The sequence below is a fragment of the Leucopleurus acutus genome (genome assembly GCF_964270905.1).
Source record: "Leucopleurus acutus genome assembly, chromosome: 17".
Taxonomy (NCBI): domain Eukaryota; kingdom Metazoa; phylum Chordata; class Mammalia; order Artiodactyla; family Delphinidae; genus Leucopleurus; species Leucopleurus acutus.
Genome location: NC_139159.1, coordinates 82,486,378 through 82,510,939, shown reverse-complemented (window position 1 = coordinate 82,510,939; position 24,562 = coordinate 82,486,378). Strand labels below are relative to the sequence as shown.

Genomic DNA, 24,562 nt, shown 5'->3' with positions numbered 1-24,562 from the left:
TCGTCATTCTGGCTGTTGGCACAGGGCCGAGTGTAGGGTGAGTGTCCAGGACCTGCCGGAGGGCCTGCTGTGCCTGCTGGGAGCTTCCCACCAGGCGTGCGGTTGGTGGGGGGCATGGGGGGCAGGGCTACAGCACCCGAGGAGCCCCAGAGCGTGTCCGGTCCCTGTCCTGCTCTCATGACAAACAGCCCACTGTTGCCCATTTTGTGGACGTGGGACTGAAACTTAAGAAAGACCAGCACTTGCCCCAAATCATGCAGCTGGTGAGGGGCGGAGCCAGTGTTCAAATCCAGTCTCTGATGCCCAGGCTTTGCCGCGCACCTCGGGATTTTGGACAGAGCCAGGAAGTCGGGAGTGGCAGGTGTTGCACTGGAAGTGGGAGGACGGCCAGAGGGAGACAGGGTGCAGCGGTCCACGGGACAGCTCCCACCCCGCCACTGTGCACAGACGGGGCTGCTGTGCTCTCTGCAAGCTCGGGGAGTATTTGCTGTGTCTGTTGCCTCGAGCTGGTGGAGGTGGGGTCTGGAGAGGGGCGGTGTGTGGGCGCTGGTGGCGGGGGAGGCTGGGGTGAGGGGGTGGCCCCTGTGCCAGGACTCGGAATACATGGGGCGCCGGGGAAGCCAGCTGCAGCCCTGAGGCTTGGAACCCAGCGGAATCCAGTTGGCTGGGCCCTGCCTTCTGCAAACAGATATAGATTTGGTTTTATTGAGAACCTCAGCGCTGCCAGGCCCACAGGCCCGGGCCCACGGCTCTCACGCGCTTGCCGCCAAGAAAGAAGGGGAAAGGGAGACAGAACTGTGTAGCCCTTTTGCAATGAGAAGCCAGGAGTGTTTGCGTGAGATCGATTTCTGTTTCTGGAAGAGGCTCAGCTCTCAGCCCAGCCCCGCCACCCTGGTCCAGCCTCGGGTCTGAGGGGTGGGTGGGCAGCTGCAGTGGGGTGGCCTGAGGCCCCCATGTCCCCCACCCACTGTCCTGTCGCCAGCCTTGTTGTTCGTGTCACTGCTGCCATTCCTGCAATGTTGCATGAGCGAGGTCACACCCAGCAGTGACTGGGCAGGCGCCCTGGTTGTCCGGCTTCCAAACCTGTCCTGCCACTGAGTCCATTCCCCCTGAGTCAGCACCGCCTGCCCCATCCAGTCTCCCTAAAATGCCACCTGCCCTGGGAGGGGCTGTGTCTGGCCTGGGCTCCTCGTCTGTGTGAGGGATCAGATGTGTCCTCCAGGCCGGGAGGCGCAGGGCAGGACGGAGGGGGCTCGTGCCCCACCTCTGTGAGTCCAACCTCACGCAGCCGAGCCGCACACCTGTCCTATGCAGGGGGCAGGGCAGGGGGCAGCACGCCCATCGTACAGATGAGACAGCTGAGGTGTGGGGAGGTTGGGGGGCCCCCAGTTCAAGGAGGATCCAGGATGGGGACTTGGTGCTGAGGCCGCCCCTGGGGGGCCTGCATGTGGGAGTGATGGTGGCAGTGATCACAGTAACTAACAAGGGTGCCTGCAGGGCTGTCTGGTCCTGATGAGCTCCCGGCCTGGGAAGGAGCAGAGCTTAGAAATGCCCCAGCCTGAGTACTGGCTGCATTAGTTAACTTGCTGTGCGACTTTGACGAAACTGCGTATTATCTCTGAGCTTTCCTTTTCGTGTCTGGAAATATCCTTTGCCCGGGGTTGGGGGATTAAGTGAAGTCGTGCAGGTAACTAGCTGTCTGTTGGGAGCCCAGCCTGTGCAGATGACCCTTCTTGCACTGAGCACTGTCACCGCCAGCACCACCTCTAAGTTCAGGGTTGGGCAGAGTTCCAGCCCCAATCTGTATGCAAGGAGAAGAGGCCCAGAGAGGCTCAGAGACTTGGCCTGGGTCACACAGCTGGTCAGGGGCACAGCCCGGAAGAAAACCCCGGTGCCCGGGTACTGGCCGTCCTCCTGCACCTGCTGCCGAAGCATTATTAACTGGCCCCCCCGGAGGACAAGTAGAGTGTTTACCTCTTGACAGCAGAGAGGCAGAAACAACAAAAGTAAACCAAACAAACCGCCCAGACGCCAAACAAGCTCTCTCTCAAAGTGCGCGCTCTGCAGATAGAAGAATGTGGAGGGGCGGAGCGCGGCTGCTGGGAGGCTGAAGGGTGCAACCCCTCCAGCGAATCGCGGGCCTGTCTCCAGGGCGGGAGCGCTCCGGGCCGATTGATGCTTTCAGAAGACAGGGCTGAGAGGCAGCCCGCCCGGGGTGGGCAGGTGTGTGCCGCACCCTAACTGCAAGGGCTGCGGCTGCCTGGAGCGCGGTCCTGGAGGCGTGGGCTGTGGCGAGGAGGGCAGAACCGGTGCTCCCCACTTTCTGCTGCCCCAGCCTCCTTGTCCCTCAGAAACGGGGGGCTCAGCTCTCCTTCTTTATTGTGGTTTTTTGGGGGTTGGCTTCTCCTTTTCAGCCCCAACTGCTGGGAACCGCAAGCTCCGAGCAGCCCCAAGCGGGCGCCATTGGATGCGTCCCCGTGACCGGGTCACAATCCGGAGAACAGGGGTCTGACCGAGGTGGGCGTGGGAGGTCTGGACCCGATTCCAAACAACGTGGGCTTGACCCCATCACTTGCCTTCTGTGTGTTCATGGGCCTTGGTGTTCCCAGCCTGTAAATGGACCACGGAAGGAGCGTCAGCACCACGGACAGGGGCAGGGGCGGCTGGACACTGGGTCATCTTTCAGGATGTGCCCTCCTTCGCCTGGCTCAGACCCCAGGCCTAGGGGGGCAGCGATTCACCCTTGTCACTCTGCGGGGGTCCCGGGAGGGGAAGGATATCACTAAGCATCGTCCCTCCCCTTTGCAAGGCTTTACCTGTTTCCCAGGTGAGCCTCCCTGCAGCCCCAGGGTAGGAGTTGAGTGCACATCGCAGAAGCGGGGCGGGGGTTAGGCTAACCTCCCTGCACCCGTGGCCCGTCCAGCCATGTCCTTGCCTCCCTCACACATCGGTGACTCCGTGGTCCCCACTACCCGCCCCCCCCCACCCCGGTACCTCACTGCTGCTTCAGGAACATCTGTTGATGGCTCATTAATGATGTTGCCAACAGGGCAGATGAAAAGGCTCAGAAGGGAAAACAGAAGCAAGGGGACAGCTTCGATCCCGGGCTTGTTAAGCTGTCCCTGATGCTGTCCCCGCAGGCAAGGCTTCTGCCACGCGGACACTCTGTGTCCCTTTCCGCTGGTCCAGCGTCCACTGCTGTCTGCCGGGAAAGGGATCGGGGGCTACACCCTGGTGCCCCCACACTCGGAACATTAGCACCTTGAGGAGTTTCAACTTGCTCTGCTCTGGGGGAGGGAGGCCTCGTTACAGCACCATTTTTAGCCTGGTGAGGAGCTCTCCATGTCCCCCAGATTTGCACTTTCCCTCAAAATGCTCTTGCTACTGGCAGGAGAATAGATGTGAGAATAAGAGAGTAGCACGTGGCTGTGAGCGTGAGGGGTTCCAAGTGGTGTTTGTTAACTCAGGGCCTGCTGGCGTTAAGTACTAGCACATACATCCCACCGAGCTGCCGGCCTCGGCACTGGGTCCCCTGTGTTAATGGTCACCAGAGCCTTGCTGTCGGCTTTGGAGGAGGGAGCGAGAGGCCAGAGAGGCCTCAAGGGCCACCGAGGATCACACGCAGGTTAGCGGCAGGATTTCGCATCCCTCTGTTAAACGGAGCTCATCCTGTTCCTCCTTGTGTCAGTCAGCTCAGGCTGTTTGGCTGCAGTAACAAATGAGCCCAAGGCTGGGTTTGGTTCTAGCTCGTGTTACATGCCCACAGTGGGCTGGAGGTGCCTTTGCTCCTGTGCTTTGACTCTGGGACCCAGACTGATGGACGGCCCCCCTCAGACATTGCCAGGCTCACAGCAGAGGCCAGAGCAGTGGAAGAATCTCACAGTGGCTTTGGGTGTGTGCTTGGGAGCAGCAAGTGACCTGCTGCACTCACCAGGCACGTCACAGGCCAGACCTGGGGCCAATGGGACTGCTGTGCACGGTCCTGCGGGGAAGAGGGAGCAGGGAGAGGTGCTGAGAGACGGGCCGTGCACTTTGGAATGAGGGTAGAGACTGCCCCCTGCTCAGAATCACACTCCTACCTCCAGCAAGCCCTCTCCACCCCGTCTGCCTTTGTCCCCTCCTCTCGTGGCCTCTGCCCAGGCCCTGCCCTCCTTGGGGGTCTGGGGAATTGCCACCCACTCCTCCATTCCCTGGACGCACGGAGGGACCCCAGTCCCCCCACCACACACACTGACCTCAGTGACCCGCTGGGTTTGAACCTTCTCTCCTCTCACCCCCTGGGCCTGCTCTCCACCCCTAAGGGAGGAGGTGGCCTGGCCTAAGGCCCCGGGTCCGTGGGGTTTGGAGCTCATCCAGGGGGCCTCCTCCAGGCTGTCCTCGTACTTCTGTGCCTGGGGAGCTTCCGTCCCTGTTGCACCCCTGCATCCTCACCCTCTGAAGCCCTCTCCTGACCCCTGTCAGGTCTCAGCCTCCGCCTCTGGTCTGGGTGGGGTCCCGGGCCTCTGGGGCTGCCCGTCTCCCGCCTCTGCCCCTGGCCACCCAGGCTCGGGCTTTGTGGGTGCCTTAGGCCAGGACTAGCGCCCCTGCTTGTCAAGGAGCAGAGCTGCAGGGGTGGGGTGCTCTCAGGCACACGTGGGCTTTGCGGCCACGTTGGGCAGCAGCCTTTGTGACCTCCTGGCTCGTTCTGTGCCCAGGCACCCAGGGCATGCTGGCATGCAGCGGGACCTGCCACACATCAGCAGAAACGCCTGGCAAGAAGAGCGTGAACCACGCGCTTTGGGTTCAAGGTCACTGGCCTCGTCGTGTGCAGGTGTCAGCTCACTTGCGATCTTCGGTGAGCCGGGGTCGCCCTGTGCCCATGTGGAAGACAGGCCCAGGGCTCAGCATGGCTACGGGGCCTTCCCAGTTACGCTTGACTGGAACCCCGCCTGCCTGACCCTAGGTTGGGGGTCTGGTCAGGCTGCCTCCCTCGACTGAAGCCAGGACTTTGGGACGCGGCTGGGGAGGGGGAGGGGAGGGGCAGGGAGAGCGTGTGCCCCGAGTCCGCTCCTGGCAGGGAAGGGTTTCTCTGGGTTGAGACCTGGGAGTGGGGCACATGGACGGTTCAACCTGACCTGATGAGACTAAGTTGTCTTCCAAAGGGGGTGTCGATCGTCACACTCCCCACAGTGATTTGTGGGCTCTGCCCGTCCGGTATGTGATATCGTCAGATTCCCTGCTCTTGGCCGGTCTGGTGGGAGTAAAATAAGGATGTAATTGTGGTCCTCATTTGCATTTCCCCGATCACTAATGCGGTTGGAGTTTTTCACACGTTTACATTTATGTTTCCTTTGCTGTGAAAGGTCTTCATGCCTTTTGCCCATTTAAACACTTGGATTGTTTGTCTTACCTCCTTGGCGATTTGTGGAAGGTACACACACGTGCGCGGGTGTTCTAGCCTGGACGCCGCTGCTCTGGGCGTCTGGTCCTGCTGCCAGCGTCACTGCCCGCCCCCAACGTGGGGTCTCCCGACAGCTCCGGGGGGTCCCTGCACACTGTAGGCGCCCCCATCCCAAGTCCGGGAGATGTTCTCATTTGTTTTCTCCCAGCTTTGCCTCTTACATTCCCGCTCGGGTGTTCAGTCCCCCTCACCGTGTCTGAAGACCCCCCTCGTCCACCGCCCTGCTCGCTGTCCCACGGCAGCTTCCACGCATGGTCCCTCCTCTTCCTGCCAAGCCCTCTCCCCACACATCTCTTCCCTGTGTTCATCACTCCGCCTTTGTGCTAAATGACGCTGTCTGGCAGGTGGACCCCACCCCTATTATTTCTAGCAGCAGCTTGGGTCTCCCTGGCCCTTTGCTCTCCCGTATGTATTTTAGAATCACCTCGTCAGGTTCCATAAACAGCCCTGTTAGCATTTTTTATTGGAATTGCATTGAATCTGTGGCTCATAGATGGGTAAGAACTGATATCCTTGTGATATTGGGACTTCCTATCTGCGAACGCAATATATCTCTCTATTATATTTATGTCTTTTAAAGTGTTTTAAAATACATTTTAAACGATTGTCTCCATATATATCTCATACATTTTTAAAGATGTAGTCCTAAACATGTATTTGTTTATTTGCTTCTATAAACAGTACCTGTGCCAGCATGGTGCTGCTGTATAGAAATGTGTGTGATTTCTGTGAACTGAGTCTATGTTCAGCCAGATGTTAAGGTCTCATTATTTCTCATGCTTTGCCTAAGAATTCTGTCGGGTTTCCTTTGAAGATAGTCCTGTTATTACTGATCGCAGCAGCGGTATTTCTTCCATCCCTCTACCTATGCCTGCAATTTCTCTTCCCTGGCCACTGTGTGGGCAGGGAGCCCTGGTGGGCCCTGACTTAGAAGGAGGGACCACGGGCATCCTTGCTTGGCTCCTAATTTTAAAAGAAATGCTTCCAACCTTACCCCGTTAAGAATGTTCATTTTAGACTTATTGTACTCTTCGTCAGGTGAAGGAAATTTGCTAGGAGCTTGATAAGACTTTTTTTTAAAAAAAGTATTGGATAGGTGTTCAGTTACATTGTATATATATACATCTGTTAAGACGATTATTTGGTTTTTTTCTTTTAATCTGTTAATGTGGTGCATGGCATGTGTAGCTTTTCTCACACTCGTGCCAGAGTAAATAGTAATAGTAAATAATGATGATGATGATTCACTTTCACTGAAGGTTCTAATTTGAAGAACCTTCACTGAAGATACTATTTTATTTATGATTTTTGCTTCTATTGGCCTCTACCTTTCCTTACTTTTCCTGATCTTGTCTGATTTCGATAACAAGTTTATATCAGCCTCATAGAATGAGTTAGGGATGTATTCTCTCACATCGTCTGTTCTATATTATAAGTTCTCATAGCACACACAGATCATTCAGGTCCTTTTTTTTTTTTCTTTTTGGCGGCACGCGGGCCTCTCACTGACGTGGCCTCTCCCGTTGCGGAGCACAGGCTCCGGACGCGCAGGCTCAGCGGCCATGGCTCACGGGCCCAGCCGCTCCGCGGCACGTGGGATCCTCCCGGACCGGGGCACGAACCCACGTCCCCTGCATCGGCAGGCGGACTCTCAACCACTGCGCCACCAGGGAAGCCCCAGGTTCTTTTTTATCCTAGATTCTGTTTTGGTAAGTCACCTGTTTTTAGGAATCTATCCACTTGTCTAGGTTTTCAGATGTGGCGGCTCTGGGTGCTAATAATCTTGTTTATTACTGCACAGTGTCCCATTCATCTGAGGTCTGTACCTTTTCCATTCCTACTTTATCTGTCCAGTTCCTTTTTGCCTTGATCAGTCTTTCCAGAGGTTTGTCATTTTAATTAGTGTCTTTGGCTTTGTTGTTCTATTTTGTGCTAGTTTCGATTTTCGATTGCTTTCTACTTTTCGTCATCTCCTCGCCTTCTGTCTCTGAGTTGTACGGTAGTTCTTCCTCCTCCGAATGTCTAAAGCTGGATGCTCAGCCCATGAAATTTCAGCCTTTCTCTTTTTCTAACATCAGCATTTCGAGTCTATAAATCTCCCTTAAAGGGCCACGTTTACTACGCCCCTGCAACATGTGATATATCATATGTCCATGGTCATTTAATTTAAAATATTACGTCTATTATGATTTTTTCTTTGACCCATGAGTTATTTAGAAATGACTGGTAAAATTTCTAAATGCGCGGGGATTTAAAATTTACTCTTTTTTGTTACCTTCTAACAGTCGCATTTTGTTTAGAGGATTTCTTTTATGTGAGACTTGCTAAGACTTGCTTTATGGCCTAGAACTTTCCAGTTCTGTAAATATTCCATACTTGAGAATGTGCTTGAGAAGAATGTGCATGCTTCAAATGCACAGACACGGGAAGTTCTTCCAGTGTCCACTGAACCAAGCTGTTCACTTGGTAGTGCAGATTTTCTCTGTCTTTAGCTTTTGTGGGCTGCCTGGCCTATCATAAATGGAGAGGAATCTGTTGAAATCTTGTGCCCCATTTGCTCGACTTGGAAACTTCTCCCTGTAGCTCTGTAAATGTTTGCTTTATATGTTCTGTGGCTCTTTTTTCCAGGCTGCATAAGAGTGTAGAATGGGTGTATAATCTCGGTAAATTGAAACTCTTAGTATTATGAAGTGACCTTTTCTATCCCACATGGTGCTTTTTATCTTATTTATTGTTTTTGGCTGCGTTGGGTCTTCGTTGCTGCGCGCGGGCTTTCTCTAGTTGCAGCGAGCGGGGGCTACTCTTCGTTGCGCTGCGTGGGCTTCTCCTTGCGGTGGCTTCTCTTGCTGGGGAGCACGGGCTCTAGGCGCACAGGCTTCAGTAGTTGTGGCTCACGGGCTCTAGAGCGCAGGCTCAGTAGTTGAGGCGCACGGGCTGAGTTGCTCTGCGGCATGTGGGACCTTCCTGGGCCAGGGATCGAACCCGCGTCCCCTGCATTGGCAGGCAGATTCTTAACCACTGTGCCACCAGGGAAGTCCTGGTGCTTTGTATCTTAAAACCCATATTGTCTGCTCTCAGTGGGTCTATTCCAGCTTTCTTTTGATTAATGCTTTCACTATATATTTTCCTGTTCTTTCATTTTCGATATTTCTGTGCCTTTATGCTTTTGAAATGTCTCCAGCATTGAGCTGGATTTGAAAATCCATTGTGACGCTCTCGTTCTTTCCCTGGCCGAGCTTTAGCCATTGTTGATATATTAGCTCTTGTTTATCTCATCTTACTTTCTGATTTATACTTATCTTTAGTTTTGAAAGCTGCTTTACTTTTTAGTACTAGAGTTTTAAACTTTTTGTTTTGAAAAAGAGTTCAAATTTACATAAAAGTTGCAGAGCCGGGACCCAGAGTTCCTGTATCCTTTAGCCGTACTCCCCAGTCATTGACAGTTCTTTGTCCTGAGAATCACTTAACGGCCACGATGCCCGTCACTCCTTAACACCTCAGCATGTAATTACCGAGGGCCAGGACGCTCTCCTGCGTAACCAGCAAACCAGCAAATTAACGCTCATCAAATACTCTCTTGAATCACAGATCCCATTCGGGTGTCACTGATTATTCCAGTAACGTTCTTTGACGTCCAGGATTCTAATCTAAACGGGTTTAGTCGTGTCTCTTTAATCCATTGTTTTTAAAAGTTAGTTCAATTTTTCGTACACTTTATTTCAACCTTTCATTTGTTTCCCTTGAAATTTTGCCACAGAGTCTAAAGGCAGACATCGTCACCCTCTCTCCCTTCCTGACGGACACGTGGGCCTCTTAGCACTTGAGCTCAGGTCACTGCCTCCAGCTCACGTGCTGTTCTCACCCCCATCCTTAGTTCTCTGTTTTTTAAGGACCTCACGCCTGGGATGGTGTGATTTTTGCAGCCCGTGCTGATTACGACTCAGCGGTGTCATGTCCTTGGTCACCAGTCACTCCTTTATCTCAGATCTTCTGGGCTCTTCCTCCTTTCTGGATGTCACCCTTGGGGACAGGTCTCTTGGTGATCACATGGACGGGTTCTGTTTGTCTTTAACGCCGTTTTGCCCATGTTGTCTTTCACATGAGGTGTTGCTCGGTCCAGATTTCTAGCGTGAGATTTCCCTCCAGTGCCACCCGGCTTCCATCGTTGCTGCCGAGGAGTCTGCTGATCGTCCGCCTGCCTTAGTTTTATCGGGATCTGTCTTTCCCCAGCCAGTGGAAAATCTTGTTTTGTACTTACAGTTCTGCGGTTTCCCAAGGTCTGTCCAGATGTGGGTTTGTTTTTCTTCTGCTCTGTGTGCTTTTGGATCAGTGGATGCCGGTGTGTGTAAGTCCTAGGAACGTGCAGCTGTCACCCCTTACATAGTGCCTGTCCTCTCGCCTCCCACACTCCCTGCCATTCTGGAACGCTAACTGGGCACACGTGAGAAACCCCACCTTCTGTCCCGCCGCCTTTACTGTCTCTTTTGTGTTTCCGGTCCCCGTCTGTCTTGTGGGATAATGGCTGATTCACTCGGGTATGCCTCTAAGTTTACAGCTGGGTCACATCTTCTGCTTAACTAGTCAACTAAGTCTTTCACTTCAAAAATCGTGTTTTTCAGGGGCTTCCCTGGTGGCGCGGTGGCTGAGAGTCCGCCTGCCGATGCAGGGGACACGGGTTCGTGCCCCGGTCCGGGAAGATCCCACATGCCGCGGAGCGGCTGGGCCCGTGAGCCACGGCCGCTGAGCCTGCGCGTCCGGAGCCTGTGCTCCGCAACGGGAGAGGCCACAGCAGTGAGAGGCCCGCATACCGCAAAAAAAAAAAATCATGTTTTTCATTTCTAGAAGTTCATATCTTTTTCAGATCTTCTGTTCATTCTTAATAGTCCCTTGTTGCCTGTCGATGACCGTATCTGCCATTCTTTAGACGTTTTATCCTTGTGTCTCCCTCAGTGTTGACAGTCTCTGGTTGTGTCTAATCTATTTCTTGACCTGCCTGCCTTCTTCCTGGTTTGATGATGTTTGATTACGAGTCTGTGGCTTCACTGAGTTGGAACTGGGGGACTTCTCATCCAGAGAGCGTTTATTTCTGCTCTTCCAGCTGCCAGGGCCGCTACGGTGTTGTAACCACATCTGTGGATCCTGGCCTCCCTTTCTGCAGGAGGTTGGCAGCGTGGCCCCTGGGTGGTCCCCCCTGCCGGCTGCTGACGTCTCAGCCCTGCTTCCTGATTCTCCTGCCCAACGCTCTGGGGTTGCTTTCTGAAGGAGGGAGTTCCTGGGAGACCACCCCCTCAGATGGGACTCAAAGAGTACCCCTTCCAGGGTCCTGCAGTGGGAGGGGTCCCAGGAGCGCCAGGTCAGCCCAGCACCGCGAGCTTCCTCGCTGAGCTTGGGTCTGGAGGATGTGACCTGCACTGGACACTGATTCCTCCAGGACCCACCCAGGGCAAGCTGGCAAGTGCCCAGGCCAGGAATCGGGGGCCAAAACAGCTGTGGAAGCTGCAGGGCCTCCTCCTGGGAGGTGGGGAGAAGGGGTGACACTCTGCCTAGGGGAATCAGATGCATCCCTGTCCCTCCCATGGGGACACCTCCCCACAGACTTCGGTGTTCCCAAGGTGGGTCCTTTTTGCCTGAACCCAAAGGAAAGACTCCCAAAGAGTGTGCCTCTAACTGTCAAGAGCAGGCTGGGGGTGGGGTCTCGCAGTCAGCACTGCCTGACATGGTGGGCCCGGGAGAGGGGGGTGACCCCTCTGTTTCCCTGCTCCTCTCCTTGTCTGGGGCGGGGGTAGATTGTGGTCCCTTGTCTGTGATGTTGATGATGATGTTGAGGAGGAGAAGGCCAGGGAAGAGGCGTCTCACTGAGACAAATGCTTCTCATTTCCTGGTTGTTCAGCCCCAGGCTCTGGGCTCAGCACTCATGAGATCTCTTAATCCTCCCAGCAGCCTGGGCAGTGGCCGTGCTCAACCCCATTTGGGAAGAGGAGACAGGCTCAGTGTTCGAGGACCGGCCAAGGTCACTGAGCTAGGAAGTGGTACGGTTGGGTTCACATTCAGGGGCTCTCCACCAGCAGACCTGTGCCCACACAGGAGAGTAGAACCCTGGGGGCCTCCCTGGAGGAGGTGCTAGGGGCTGCAGGTTCACAGCCTGCCCTGCGCATCTCTCCCTCGGCTCACACCTTTGGGTTCGCAGGGACAGGGAGTCCCAAGGGCAGGGTCAGGCTGTGGGGTTTCTGAGAATTCACACTTGGCACAGGGACTGGACAGGGACCAGCCATGCAGGGCATGCTTCTGGGGACAGGGGCGGGGGGCGTGGCAGCCTCTGGGTGCTGCTGGCAGGGCAGGGTTCTGTTGCAGACTGGGGTGGAGTGGGGAAAGGGGGTCCTGGGAGGAACTGGCAGACGTGCGGGGGCAGCACACAGGCAGAGCGGGAGCAGGAGACCCTCTCTCCGTCCTCTGCCTCTCAGTACCTGCTTGGGCGTCCCCCTGCTGGACGGTGGCGAGCCGCTGGCTGGGGTCCACGGGTCCTCACCCAGTGCGGGCGCTCGGCTGGTGGTGGCGGAAGGAGCGGGGGCAGAGGGGACGGAATTGCCTGGCGTGGTGGTGACGGGGGGTGACCTGGGGGCCCGGGGAAGCCGTGCATAGAGGGCCCCGGGGTCTGGGGAGCCTGTGCATGTCCCGTGCAGCCGGGAAGGGGTGGGGGTACCAGAGGCCAGAGTCCCGGTGCCTGAAAGAGACAAAGAGGCTCCTTCTCCTGGAGAAATCGCTGGCGGAGGTGGGGCGTAATCACGTCATTAAGTAAAATAGATGGGCTTCCTTGGACGGGGCAGGCACGCCGCCACCCTCAGTGAGAACCTCGGAGGCCCAGGCATGTGGGGCAGGATGGGAGGGACGGGGAGAAGCAAACAGAGGTTTGTCTCTAACAGGCCCGCCCTCCAACCCCGCTCTGACACTCACTGTAAGCAGGATGTGTTGAAAAGCTGCCAGGGGCAGGCGTGGAGGCTGCAGCCCAGCACGGACGAACACGAGTGCAGCCTCGTCATGCGCGCTGCCCGAGAGAAGCGTCTGACCCCCCAGGGTGCAGAGCGTCTTGCCCCTGCCCGGCGTACACTGCGGGGGGCCCTGGGCTTTCACCCCGGGAGCAGCCATACCCAGGGTGATCCCCTAGAGTCTGGGGCTGTTCATTAACAAGCATGAAAGCGTGCATGTCCACAGCGTGCAGTCACCAGGGACCATTGCGTCACCTCCTTGGATTCCACGAGACCCGTTCATTATCGCGTTTTGTAGATGAGAAAACTGAGGCTCAGAGGGGCCAGGTCGCCCGCCTAGCGCGGGGGGGCAGGGACCGGAGACCTGCCCGTTCTCAGGGAGCCGCCCTCGTGCCGGGCCCTTTTAGATGGAGCAACTCGTGTGAGGCCTGTGGATTCCTTGTGTGGTATTGGTCACCAACGCAGCCCTACCATGTGCCAGCCGCTGTTCCCAGGGCTCAGGGAACGATAGTGACAAAGACCCTGCCCTGATGGAGCTGACGCTGCCGTGACGGGAAGCAGACACGACCAGGAGTGAAGGAGACATCCAGCTCGGCTCCTGGGAGAACCAGCAGAGAGATGAGTCGGGGAGGGCTGGCCAGTGCGTAGAGCAGGAGGTGCCCTCTTAGATAGGATGGTCAGCAAGGGACAGCTGACAGGGTGACAAATGGGCAGAGACCTGCGGGAGGTGGGCTGGGTCGCGTGATATCTGGGGACGAGCACCCAGGCGGAGGGATAGTGCGTGTGGAAGCCCCTACCCCGCTCAGCCCACGCCAGCACTGCCCCCTTGGTCCAGGGACGCCAAGTGTCCCCTGCCTCGGGGCCTTGGCACGTACTGCCCTCCGGCCTGGACTGTGCTCGGAGACTGGGGAGAGGTAGCCTGGTGGGATTGCTCGTGCCTGATGTGTCCACAAGGCCATCTGGCACAGGGAAGGTGCCCAGGGGAGGCTCAGTGCAGAAACGAGGGAATGGGGGTCAGGGCTGAGGGCCGGGGGCTGTGACCTCTTTGGGGCATGAGTTTCAGCCTGGATGCTGCGGCCCCACAGGTTCCTCCTCCTGCCTCTCCTGTGCGCCTCCCGGTGGGTGGGGTGGGGGGATGTCTGGAGGAGCAGGAACTTTGTTACAGAAGCTCATTGCAGCCAAAACACAAAACCAAAAATCAAACAGGAAGTTCCCCATAACCCCACCTCCAAGGGAAACACTGCTGACAACATAACAGTTACGATGCTTCCAGCGATCGGATCATCACGCACACGCGTGTGCACACGTGTTACACAGATGGGAGCTGCCGGTGGGGAGGCTGCCCTCGCCTTTCACTCCTCGGGCCTCCCCGGGCGCAGGAGGCTCTGCTGTTGGCTGTGCCCCGACTGCCGACCCAGCGCCTGACTGGGGGCGGCCTCAGGAGCATCTCCGGTTCACAGTGGCTGCGGGGACCGTGTGGCCGTGACTGCCCGTCACTTCCTGTGTAGCCCCCGGTGGCACTGCTGGGCCGGGGAGCCTATGTGGAGCCTTCTAGCTGTTACTGAGTGCCCTTGAACCTGGAGGAGGTCCCACCAGTGGATCCCCCCACCAGTGTGGCAGGAAGAGCCCGGCCCCGACCGCTGGCTTGGTTCAGCCACCTTTGCATCTCAGCCGAGCTGACCGGCAGTGTGGCCTCCACCGGCAGGAGGACACAGGCTGGGCTTGACTCACCAGCGACCTTCTGTTTGAGCTGCTGACCAGTAGGGAGCCTGCTCTGGGTCTGGCATGTGGCAGGTGCTGTGCCCCTGGGCACCCCCGAGGTCGGTCACCTGGCCCATTTTACAGCCGGTGCCTGGGGTCCGGCTCCCGGCCCTCCTCTGTCCCCACCGGCAACACTGCCCAGGGTGGGGTGCCAGGCCTGGCCCAGCCACGCCCTGCAACCGGAAGTCATGGTCGGGGACGGGAGGGCAGACCAGCTCGCCTGTCCCGATCAAGGAGCGGGGCGGGCATGGGGTGGGGCTCCGGCCCCGGAGGTACTGGACCCAGCCTTCTGGTCAGGACTTGAGCCAGCTGGAGAGTGGACAAGGACAGTTCAGGCCCTGCAGGGACAGGCCTGCGGCCCGTGCAGGACCTGCTTCGCCTAGGGGGCCTCAGCTTCCCAATGGAGCAGCAGACGAGCCCAGAGCTCTCAGCCGCCCTCAGGCTCCAGCCTCGGGGTGCGTGCCCCGAGGCCCTGTCTTAGGGCACAGAATCCCTAAATCAAGTCATAATTCTGAAATCTTCCCCCAGCTGAATGTGCCCATTTCAATAATTACAGCATTTGTAATCCACTTAGAAAACATGGTATTTTTGATGCTAACACTTAAGAAACAATCCGTTCCACACCCATCCATCCAAATGGCTCCGATTTTGAATAATTCTTTTGAAATGGAGTCTAAATATATACAAATAGATGTTTCTGAAATGTCATGTATTCTGAATACATTTGTTTGAGAAGCGGCTTCTGGGGAAGGGGGTGAAGGCCCAGTGGCTTCTGCGGAGGGGACAAGGGCGCCCAAGGGTCAGAGGGAAGGGGCTGGTGGGGAGACGGGTCGAGGCAGGACAACAGAGGCCGCGCGGCCCCAGGAGTCCCCCTCGCTGGGAGCCCCTGGGTGAGTCGTCGCCCCTCTCTGGCTTCCTGCTCCCCAGGGCCTCGGGGACCAGCCCCCAGGGTCCCTGCAGGTGGTGGCAGCCGGGGCGGGGGAGGGAGTAGAGTGGGTGTTGGTCCCACTGAGTCCCAAGCTGGCACCTGATGCTCAAATGCCCTCACCCCTCCCACCCCGCCCCTCCCTCCGTCCTCCCCAACAGAGCCCCTATCTCCTGGAGACAGGGGATTCCAGGGCCCGAGCCCATCTGCCCCACTCGTCACGGCAACAGAGCCCCTATCTGCTGGAGACAGGGGATTCCAGGGCCCGAGCCCATCTGGCCCACTCGTCACAGCACAGCGAGTCCAGAAGTTGCCAGAGGGCTGGCCTGATGGCTCAGCACACGTTGGGCCTCCGGCCTCCAGCCCTGGGCCCCGGAAGAGGCTCGCGCTTCCGTGAGCACCTACTGTATGCGGGCCCTGCTGGCCTGGGACACCTGTGACGGGGCTGCCCTCGAACTGGAGGCTGAAGGGACAGAGAAATGAGCCGTGCCGGGTCCAGGAGGGGCATCCACCTTCAGAGAATCCATGGCGAGGGGTGTCATTGTCCCCCGTTGTCACATGAGGAAACTGGGGCTCAGAGAGGGGAGGTGACTGCCCGAAGCAGCTCAGAGTGGCTGGTGTGACAGAGGAGCCAGGCGCAGGCCAGTCTCTGGGCCGGGGGTGGAATGCGTAGAAGAGGGGGCGGGGAGGGGGGCTGCCAGGACAGGCTGAGGTCCTGCCACGGGTATGGGTGAGTTGCTTCGCCTCTGGTGTGTCTGGGGGACGCGTGGGCCCGTGCAGCGTGCACTGTGCAGCCCGGGTTGTCACTAGGTCACTTCCTGCCTTGCCTGCCGTGGCCACGACTTTGCTATGGCTGAGGAGTCCAAGAGCAGTTGGCAGGGGCAGTCCAGGCTGGGCAACCAGTGGGGCCAGAGGGGACAGGGAGGGGGCGGAGCGCCGGGCCTGCACGTCCCGCCCCAGAGCTGCTCTGGGGCCTCCGCATCCCGCTCCCACCAGGCCCATCCCCAGCGCAGGGCTGCGGGGCTGGGGCCTCTCCTTCGGCCACTCCACTGGCGCCATCTTGGGGTGCAGGTGCAGCAGGCGGGTGTAGGGGGCGGGCCTGGAGGGGCCTCTCACACCCACCCCCCGGGCCCCTCCCCTGGGGCCTGTCCCGGGGGACTCTGCTACCACTGCTTGCTTTGCTCTTCCAGGACTGTGTTACTTGTCGGAAGTTCCCTTCTGTGACCTGCACTGACTCTGTCTTTGAGTTTCTGTGTTTGTTTTGTTTTCTGTCCTTTGCAATGGGTACCCTGCAACTATCTGGGGTCCCTGATGTCTGCGTGTACTTAGGGCTGGGGCGCTAACGTGCTGGCTGGAAGGGGCTCCGAGAAGTGTGAGCCATCGTGAACTTTACTGGGGTCGCGGCTTCCCTGGGCCGGCTGGGTCTTTGGAGAAAGCTCTCCCTGCGGGGCTCAGGGCCGGCGCTGCTGACTCTACCCCGAGCCCTGCTCTGACCCCCAGCTTCTGCTCCCCTCACTGGGCCTGGAGTCCCAGAGCCCAGGGTCTCAGAGAATTCCTCCAGAGAACAGCCCTTGTCCCCGGGGCCAGGGAGGAGCCTGGGGGCGGGTGTCAGCACTTTAAGCCGGCGTCCTCCTGCCCTCCGCTGCCTCAGACGCCCTGCTTGTCCAGTGTTCTGGGAGTCAGCGTCTTGCTTCTCACTGTGGCCGGGCCCCTGCAGGCCCCGGGGGTCACCTCCTTGCCCTGCTCAGCCAGGATCACCTCCAACAACCTCCAGCCCCTGTGCCTCGCACTTGCTGTCTTTGCTGGGTTGCACACCCTGGGCCCTCATTCTAGGGGACGGGGGAACAGGCAGAGGACAGCACGTGGGTGAGCGCATTGGACTGACCAGCCGGCGTCCGCCCTTCCTCACTGCGGGCGCGAGCCTGTGGAGGCCTGAGGGCCGTGTGTGCAGAGCCCCTCCCTGGACCCCATGGCTGGGACGGCTGCTTTGCTCCTCTCGGGCAACTTGCTTCCACTGAGTCCTGCTGAGCTCGGGGCAGCAATCCTCCTGAGGGTCATGGTCACCTTCAACAGGTGTAGAGGGAAGGAGGCAAGTTTGGTGCAGAGGGAAGCAGGGCCAGGGACCCCAGAGACAGCTCCCGTTGCAGCCAGGGAGCACCTGGGAGGCCATCCTGGAGGCAGTGATGCTGGAGTTGGGTTTTAAAGACTGAGGAGGAGTTCTCTGAGTGAAGAGCTGCAGAGGCAGAGGGAGGGACATGTGGGAAGGCCCTGCAGGGCTGGGACGTGCCGAGCAAGCCCCCTTCACATAGCCACCCCTTCTCACAGCGGGAGTGGGCCAGGCCAGGCCAGGCCAGGGGGAGGCCGCAGCCTCACTGAAGTGGCGGGAAGCCAGCCGGCACCTGTGCTGGGGCTGGGAAGGTGCAGCTCTTCCCAGCCAGGGAATTAATTCAACAATTACTGCACCAGGACTGCTTCTGACCCCATGCAGCTGACTCTAATTGGGCCCCGATCAAGAGCGTAATTCAGGTTAATTGGCTCCCCACCGCCAGCCCCATCAGCCTCCTTCAGCGTGGGGCTGCCGTGTAAGAGATTAATCAGCTGATGGCTGACAGCCGGGCACCCGGAGTGTGGGGGGTGAGGCGGGAGGCAGGCGGGAGACCCCCTCCTGGGTGGCCAGGCAGGGCTGAGGTCCCCATGCTGGCTTCACCCGCCCTGTCCCCCTGGGGTCCTCTTCCGCCCTTTCCCTCTGTGGGGTCTCTGAGCAGCGTTGTCCCCACACCCCTACTGAGGGGCTGTGGGCGAGCTGCACTTCCCAAGCCTCAGTGTTCGCACCTCTGAAATGGGTGTGCTCGGGCCCCTCGCAGGGCTGTCCTGAGGGTGGTGGTCAGTGTGTAGGACCCAGCACCTCTCCACGGGGATTGAGGCGGGCAGCCACCAGGGCAGGGCTGCTTTGTGTCTTGGGAGCCTCTGCGTGGAGCCTGTTCCCTGGGGCCCTCGTGATGTTCCTGTGGGGACAGGACCTGGACAGAGGGCTGGGAGACTCTGGGCCACCCACCAGCATTGCTCCCAGACAGTGACCTGTGGTCCTTGCTGCCCAGACACGCCCAGCGCAGGTGCTCAGCACCTCCGGAGGCGTCCGCAGCCCTGACAGCATCCTTGGTGAGGCCACCTCCTCCACTGTAGGACGTGACGGCCTTGATGGACCCTCAGCCTTACTGGTCTCTGGGCCCTCGCGTCCTGCACCCAGTTCCTGGGAGGTCAGAAGCAGGGTCCGAGGGCACCCAGGGCAGCGAGGGCAGTGGATGAGCAGGGCTGAGGTGAGTAGCAGCTGTGCTGTTGTGGGGGCGCCCAGGGCTGGCCTGGACGAGGCCCGAGACTCCGCTGGACCCACGAGCTCTTTGTCAGAAGGCCCCTCGCTGCTCCCCAGGGTCAGCGGAGGAGATCGACCAGAGCCTGGTCTGTTAGTCAGCTCAGGCTGCTGTAACCGACACCACAGACTGGGTGGCTGAAATGGTGGACTCACGGTTCTGGAGGCCAGAAGTCCAGGATCAAGGTGTCGGCACAGCTGGCTGCCTTTTTTTTTGACTTCTTTTTTTAATTTTTATTTTATATTGGAGTATAGTTGATGAACAATGTTGTGTTAATTCAAGTGTACAGCAGTGATGCAGTTATACATGTACATGTATCTATTCTTTTTCAAATTCTTTTCCCATTTAGGTTATTACAGAATATTGAGCAGACTTCCCTGTGCTATACAGTACGTCCTTGTTGCTTATCTATTTTAAATATAGCAGTGCATACATGTCAATCCTAAACTCCCAATCTATCCCTCCCCTCCACTCTTCCCCCTTGTAACTAGAAGTTCCTTCTCTACATCTGTGAGTCTGTTTCTGTTTTGTAAATAAGTTTGTATCTTTTAAAATTTTTTACTATTTTTTAAAAAATTATTTATTTATTTTTGTCTGCATTGGGTCTTCGTTGCTGCGCGCGGGCTTTCTCTAGTTGCGGTGAGCAGGGGCTACTCTTCGTTGTGGTGTGCGGGCTTCTCATTGCGGTGGCTTCTCTTGTTGCGGAACATGGGCTCTAGGCATGGGGGCTTTTGTAGTTGTGGCACGTGGGCTCAGTAGTTGTGGCTCCCGGGCTCCAGAGCGCAGGCTTAGTAGTTGTGGTGCACGGGCTTAGTTGCTCCGTGGCATGTGGGATCTTCCCGGACCAGGGCTCGAACCCATGTCTCCTGCATTGGCAGGCAGATTCTTAACCAGTGAGCCACCAGGGAAGCCCCATTTTTTTAAGATTCCATATATAAGTGATATCATATGATGTTGTCTTTCTCTTCTGACTTACTTCACTTAGTATGATAATTTCCAGATAATTTCCATGTTGCTGCAAATGGCATTATTTCATTCTTCTTAGTGGCTGAGTAATATCCCATTGTATATATATAAGACATCTTCTTTATCCATTCATCTGTCAATGGGCATTTAGGTTGCTTCCATGTCTTGGCTTTTGTAAACAGAGGAGAACAAAGGCAGAACACTCTTTGACATAAATCAAAGCAATATCTTTTTCCATCCGTCTCCTAGAGTAATAGAAATAAAAACAAATATAAACAAATGGGACCTAATTAAACTCAAAAGCTTTTGCACAGCAAAGGAAACCATAAACAAAATGAAAAGGCAACCCTCAGAATGGGAGAAAATATTTGCGAATGATGTAACCGACAAGGGATTAAACGCCAAAATTTACAAACAGCTCATGCGACTCAGTATCAAAAAACAAACAACCCAATCAAAAAATGGGCAGAAGACCTAAATAGACATTTCTCCAAAGAAGACATACAGTTGGCCAAGACGCACATGAAAAATGCTCAACATCACTAATCATTAGAGAAATGCCAATCAAACTACAATGAGGTAGCACCTCCCACCGGTCAGAGTGACCATCATCAAAAAATCTACAAACAATAAATGCTGGAGAGGGTGTGGAGAAAAGGGAACCCTCGTGCACTGTTGGTGGGAATGTGAATAGATACAGCCACTATGGAGAACAGCATGGAGGTTCCTTAAAGAAACTAAAAATAGGGCTACCATATGATCTTGCAGTCCCACTCCTGGGCATATTTCTGGAGTAAAACGTGGTTCGAGATGATACGTGCACCCCTATGTTCATTGCAGCACTGCTTAGAGTAGCCAAGACACGCTGGCTGCTTCTGCGGCTGTGAGGAAGACTCTGCCCCTCCTGGGCTTGTAGATAGCCATGCGCGTGTTCACACAGTGTTCTCCCTGTGAAGCTGTGTGCAAATTTCCCCTTCTTACAGGGATGCCGGTCAGATGACCTCTCTTTAACTTGATGGCCTCTGTAAAGGCCCCATCTCCAAATAAGGTCCCATTCTGAGGTCCTGGGTTTAAGACTTCAGCATGTCTCTTTGGGGAACACAGTTCAGCCTGTAACAATGGACATCCCAGGTCTGTGGCCTGGTGTCCTCCACAGCAGGGGGCCAGGGTGGAGCCCAGTTGGGGTCATGAGAGCTTGATGTGGACGAGGGCACCCCCCACCAGCTTGGAGACCCTCCTGCCTTTATGAATGGCCCAAGCGCCATACAGATGAGCCGTGCCCACTCTAGCGCCTTGAGGGCCCTTCCAGACCCTCTCCCTTATCAAGCGCAGCGATATGAACAGGACAACTGATCCCCCTTCGGAAGTCTCCTCTACGCTTTCCTGGAGGGTCATGGATGTGGTCAATACCCTTTCATCGGGAGCTGGAAAGGTCAACCCGTCAGTCGAGGTGGTGTCCAGGGCAGCTGCCTGCTCCCCAGAGCTCGGGGAGGGGCTCCCGTCTCAGTGGTTGCACCTGGGGGGGCGAGGTGCGGCCTCCAGCTGAGGGACCTGGGCTGCTGCCTACCCCCCACCCTGCTGCTGGCACTCAGTTGGGATGAGGCCCGCAGCTCTGGGCAGCCCAGCCCCGCAGGAGCTGGATCCTCGGCACGGGAGCTCCCTACCGGTGGGCGAGGCTGCAGGTGTGGGGGCTGAGCGGAGGCTGGGGGCTCTGCCCTGTGTCAGGAGGGGACCCGGGGGCTGCGGAGCAGAGCGCAGCATCAAAGCCTGTCTCTGCCTCTGCCGTATGTCCTCGCCCAAGCATCTGGTGGCCCCTGGGCCTGCCTGTCACCGCCCACCCGCCTCTTCCGCTTGAAGTCGGTGGAGAGGCCCCACGTGGTTTGCTGGGGGGAAGAGAAGGGATGGGAAGGGCCTGGGCTTGGTGGAGGCTGGGTGTGGGCTCAGAGGGCCCTGGGACGTCACGCGCCTCCCGCTTCCCCTCAGGTGACCTCTCCTGCTTCTCTTGGGGTCACGCTCCCCCCAGCCCAGTCCCCTGGCTGCTGCTGTGGCTCTAAACTTCCCTGCCTCCCTTCGCCTCCTCTGCTCATCCCGGCGGGGGTGGGGTGGGGCGTGGAGGGTGGACGAGGGGGGACCAGGGAGGGACAGGCCTGGTGCAGATCACGCCCGAGCAGGTGCTTGGCTGCTGTCCAGCGTGAGGCCAACTTGAGGGTCCCCGGAAGGTTGATCTGGGCCGGGCTGGGCGGGCACAGGCCCGCCCCCTCCTCCCTCCCACCCCGGCAGCTGGGGAGCGCTCGGCCAGTGCCGGCCATGCCACTGGGCTCTGCCTGCGCCGCACCGATGGGAGAGCCGGGACAGCGACCCTGGTGAGACCACCCGGAGGGTGAGAGGCCAGGGATGTACCCCAGGTCACGTGGTCAGGCTGTGACACGAGGACGGGGTTTGAAGCCTGCCCTGCCTGTGTTCCTCACGGGCACCCAGATTCCCGCACGTGTCCTCGTCGGTCTTCGTTGGGGGCCTGGGTGTGCTGGGGGGCTGAGTACCCTCAGGGCACACCTTGCTGGACTGCATCGGCCCTTCTGTGAGGGGTGTGGTGTTACGCACAGGCTCTGCAGCCAGGCGCCGGGTTCGAATCCTGATTGCAGTTCCCGAGCGGAGGCTCTCTGAGCCACCCCCTCATCTGCAGACGTGTGTCGACAGGACCCACCTGCCAGTGCCGGGCGAGGGTCTGAGTGCACGCAACCCGAGCAGGACGTGGGGCTCGTCACAAGGTTTCGGGAAGGGGTGGCTGTCCTGCTGCACGGGGACCGTGGGCATGGGTGCTGTCCAGGGTCCTGCAGGGCCCCTGGCTTGGAGCACCTTTCCCTCTGGGCCCTCTCCCTGCCAGGAGGGCTGTGGGTGTCCGGCCTCCTGCCCACCCCAAGCTGTGCGCTCCCTGAGGGCTGTGTCTGATTCACTCTGGTCCCTCCCAGCCCCTCCCAGCTGGCATGTCTGGGCAGCAGTGTGACTTGTGACAGTAGCTGGGAAGAGGGGCAGAGAGGCCTGAAGCTCAGATCTGCCCCACACCATCTGTGAAGACTGGAGCAGGTCGCTTAACCTCTCTGAGACCAGCATCCTGGCCCAGAACACAGTGACAATACTTGTTCCCAGGCCTAGGAGGCAGGGCCGTTCTGATGATGGCTGGTCTTCAGGCTGGTGTGTGGGTCCCTCCCAAAATGGAGAGACACCAAGGCAGCTGAGATGGGGGCCAGCCGTCCATCCAATGCCCGGCAGATCTGAGACACCGCCCTAGACCCAATCCTCACCCCAAAACTCATTGTTTTGGGAGGACACTGGCCCCCCAACCAGAGTTCAGTTCCACCTACTCCAGGAACTACCGCCCACTGCCCTGTCCCTGCTGGTCTCTTCCCTTCCCCACAGCTGAGTAGATGCCCCACTGTCGACCCTCACTCCAGAGCCTAGAGCCCCCTTGAAAGTGGGTGGACAGAAGGGCGAATGCACGGATGGAGGGATGGATGGGTGTGTGGGCTGGCGAGTAGGTGGGTGCATGAGTGAGTGGAATAATGAATGGATGAAAGAATGGCCAGCCTCAACTTCCACCTAATGACTCAGATGAGCTGCCTGGGGACTCATTCTTTTTTTTTTTTTTTGCGGTACGCAGGCCTCTCACTGCTGTGGCCTCTCCCGTTGCGGAGCACAGGCTCCGGACGCGCAGGCTCAGCGGCCATGGCTCACGGGCCCAGCTGCTCCACGGCATGTGGGATCTTCCCGGACCGGGGCACGAACCCGTGTCCCCTGCATCGGCAGGTGGACTCTCAACCACTGCGCCACCAGGGAAGCCCCTGGGGACTCATTCTTGACCTATTTCCCTTCTCTCCAATATCCCGTCACAGCCAGCTTCTGAGGATTCCCCTCCCGGTCTTGCCTCTGTCCTCTCTGGTCTCCCGTTTCTGCACTAGGTCCCTGTCCTTCCAGGGGTCAGCCTTCCTGTTTCTCCTCCGCTTTCCTACCCAGCCTCCTATTTTCTTCCTAAGTGGCCTCCTCACTAACTCTCTAGAACATGTCACTCCCCTGCTTACAGTTCCTCACTGTGCTATCTCAGGGGTGCTGTCCAAACCTCTCTGTGATCTGAGGGCCTGCCCATCTCCCTTCCCCTTCCCCATCCCACGGACACTTGGTGACCTACCAGATTATTTTAAGCTCTCGCTTTTCTCCAGGCTCCCCCTTGGTCCCTTACCTCCTACCTCCTGGCCGGTCTGGGGAGTCACCCCGCCTCCACCCAGCCCAGAGCTGTGTGTCTTCCCATCCCTGAGGCCTTCTGGCGGGCCCAGAAGTTGTTACCTTTATAATAACCATAACGGTATACAGGATAAGAAGAGTGTCTGGTGAGGACTTCACGTCTGGTACTTGCCAGACCCCAGGCTCTGTACTTCGCATGATTCATCTTCGTTAAGGTTCAAGTGTCCCTGTGGAGTCCATGCATCACCCTATGCTTCCAGAAGAATCCAAGGTCCCAAGCAGGGATGTGGCTAAGATCCTGGCTCGAGGACAGCAAACCAGGAGCCGACCCCCGGCCCGGCTGCCTCTGGAGCTGCGGGAATCCCACTGGCTCTCCTGCCTCCTTCCCTGTGGTCCTGGCCCCAGGGCCAGTCCAGAGCAGATCTTGAATGAATATGTGCGAGATCAGGGCAGAGCCCCTTGCAAGTCAGAGGCCCACTGTCCCCTAGGATGGGAGGCGCTGGGGGGGGACAAGACACGACAGCAACCTCTCTCTCTCCCCCAGCTGCAGAGACCCAAGATCAGGTGCTACGTCCTGCTGGCTGGAGTCACTGTCCTGGTCATCGTCCTCATCGTCGCCACCTCCACCCGAAAGTGATGCCACTGTGGTAAGTGCCCCTCCTGCCCCACACCGTCCATCTGTCCTCCTCTTACCCATCCTCCCATCCTTGATAAGTCCATTTATCCATCCATCCACCCATCCACCCATTTTTGATCCATCTGTCCGTCCATCCGTCCATCCATCCACCCGTGCACTTATCCATCCATTCATCCTTCTCTGTGTCAGGCACAGGCTGGGCCCTGGGGACCACTGGTGAGCAAGGCAGAGGGGAGCCCTGTGCTC

At 57.6% G+C, this 24,562-nt stretch overlaps 1 protein-coding gene across 1 annotated transcript in view; it reads left to right on the top strand.

Moving 5' to 3' along the window:
* TSNARE1 (t-SNARE domain containing 1) overlaps positions 1-24,316 on the top strand; it is a gene marked incomplete at its 3' end in the record, with an annotated part of 116,347 nt that extends 92,031 nt beyond the window's left edge. Inside the window, exon 13 of the mRNA XM_082858400.1 lies at positions 24,224-24,316. Coding sequence (XP_082714526.1) covers positions 24,224-24,316 — 93 coding nt within the window. The remainder of the gene's footprint in view (positions 1-24,223) is intronic.
* Between the last annotated feature and the right edge of the window lie 246 nt (positions 24,317-24,562).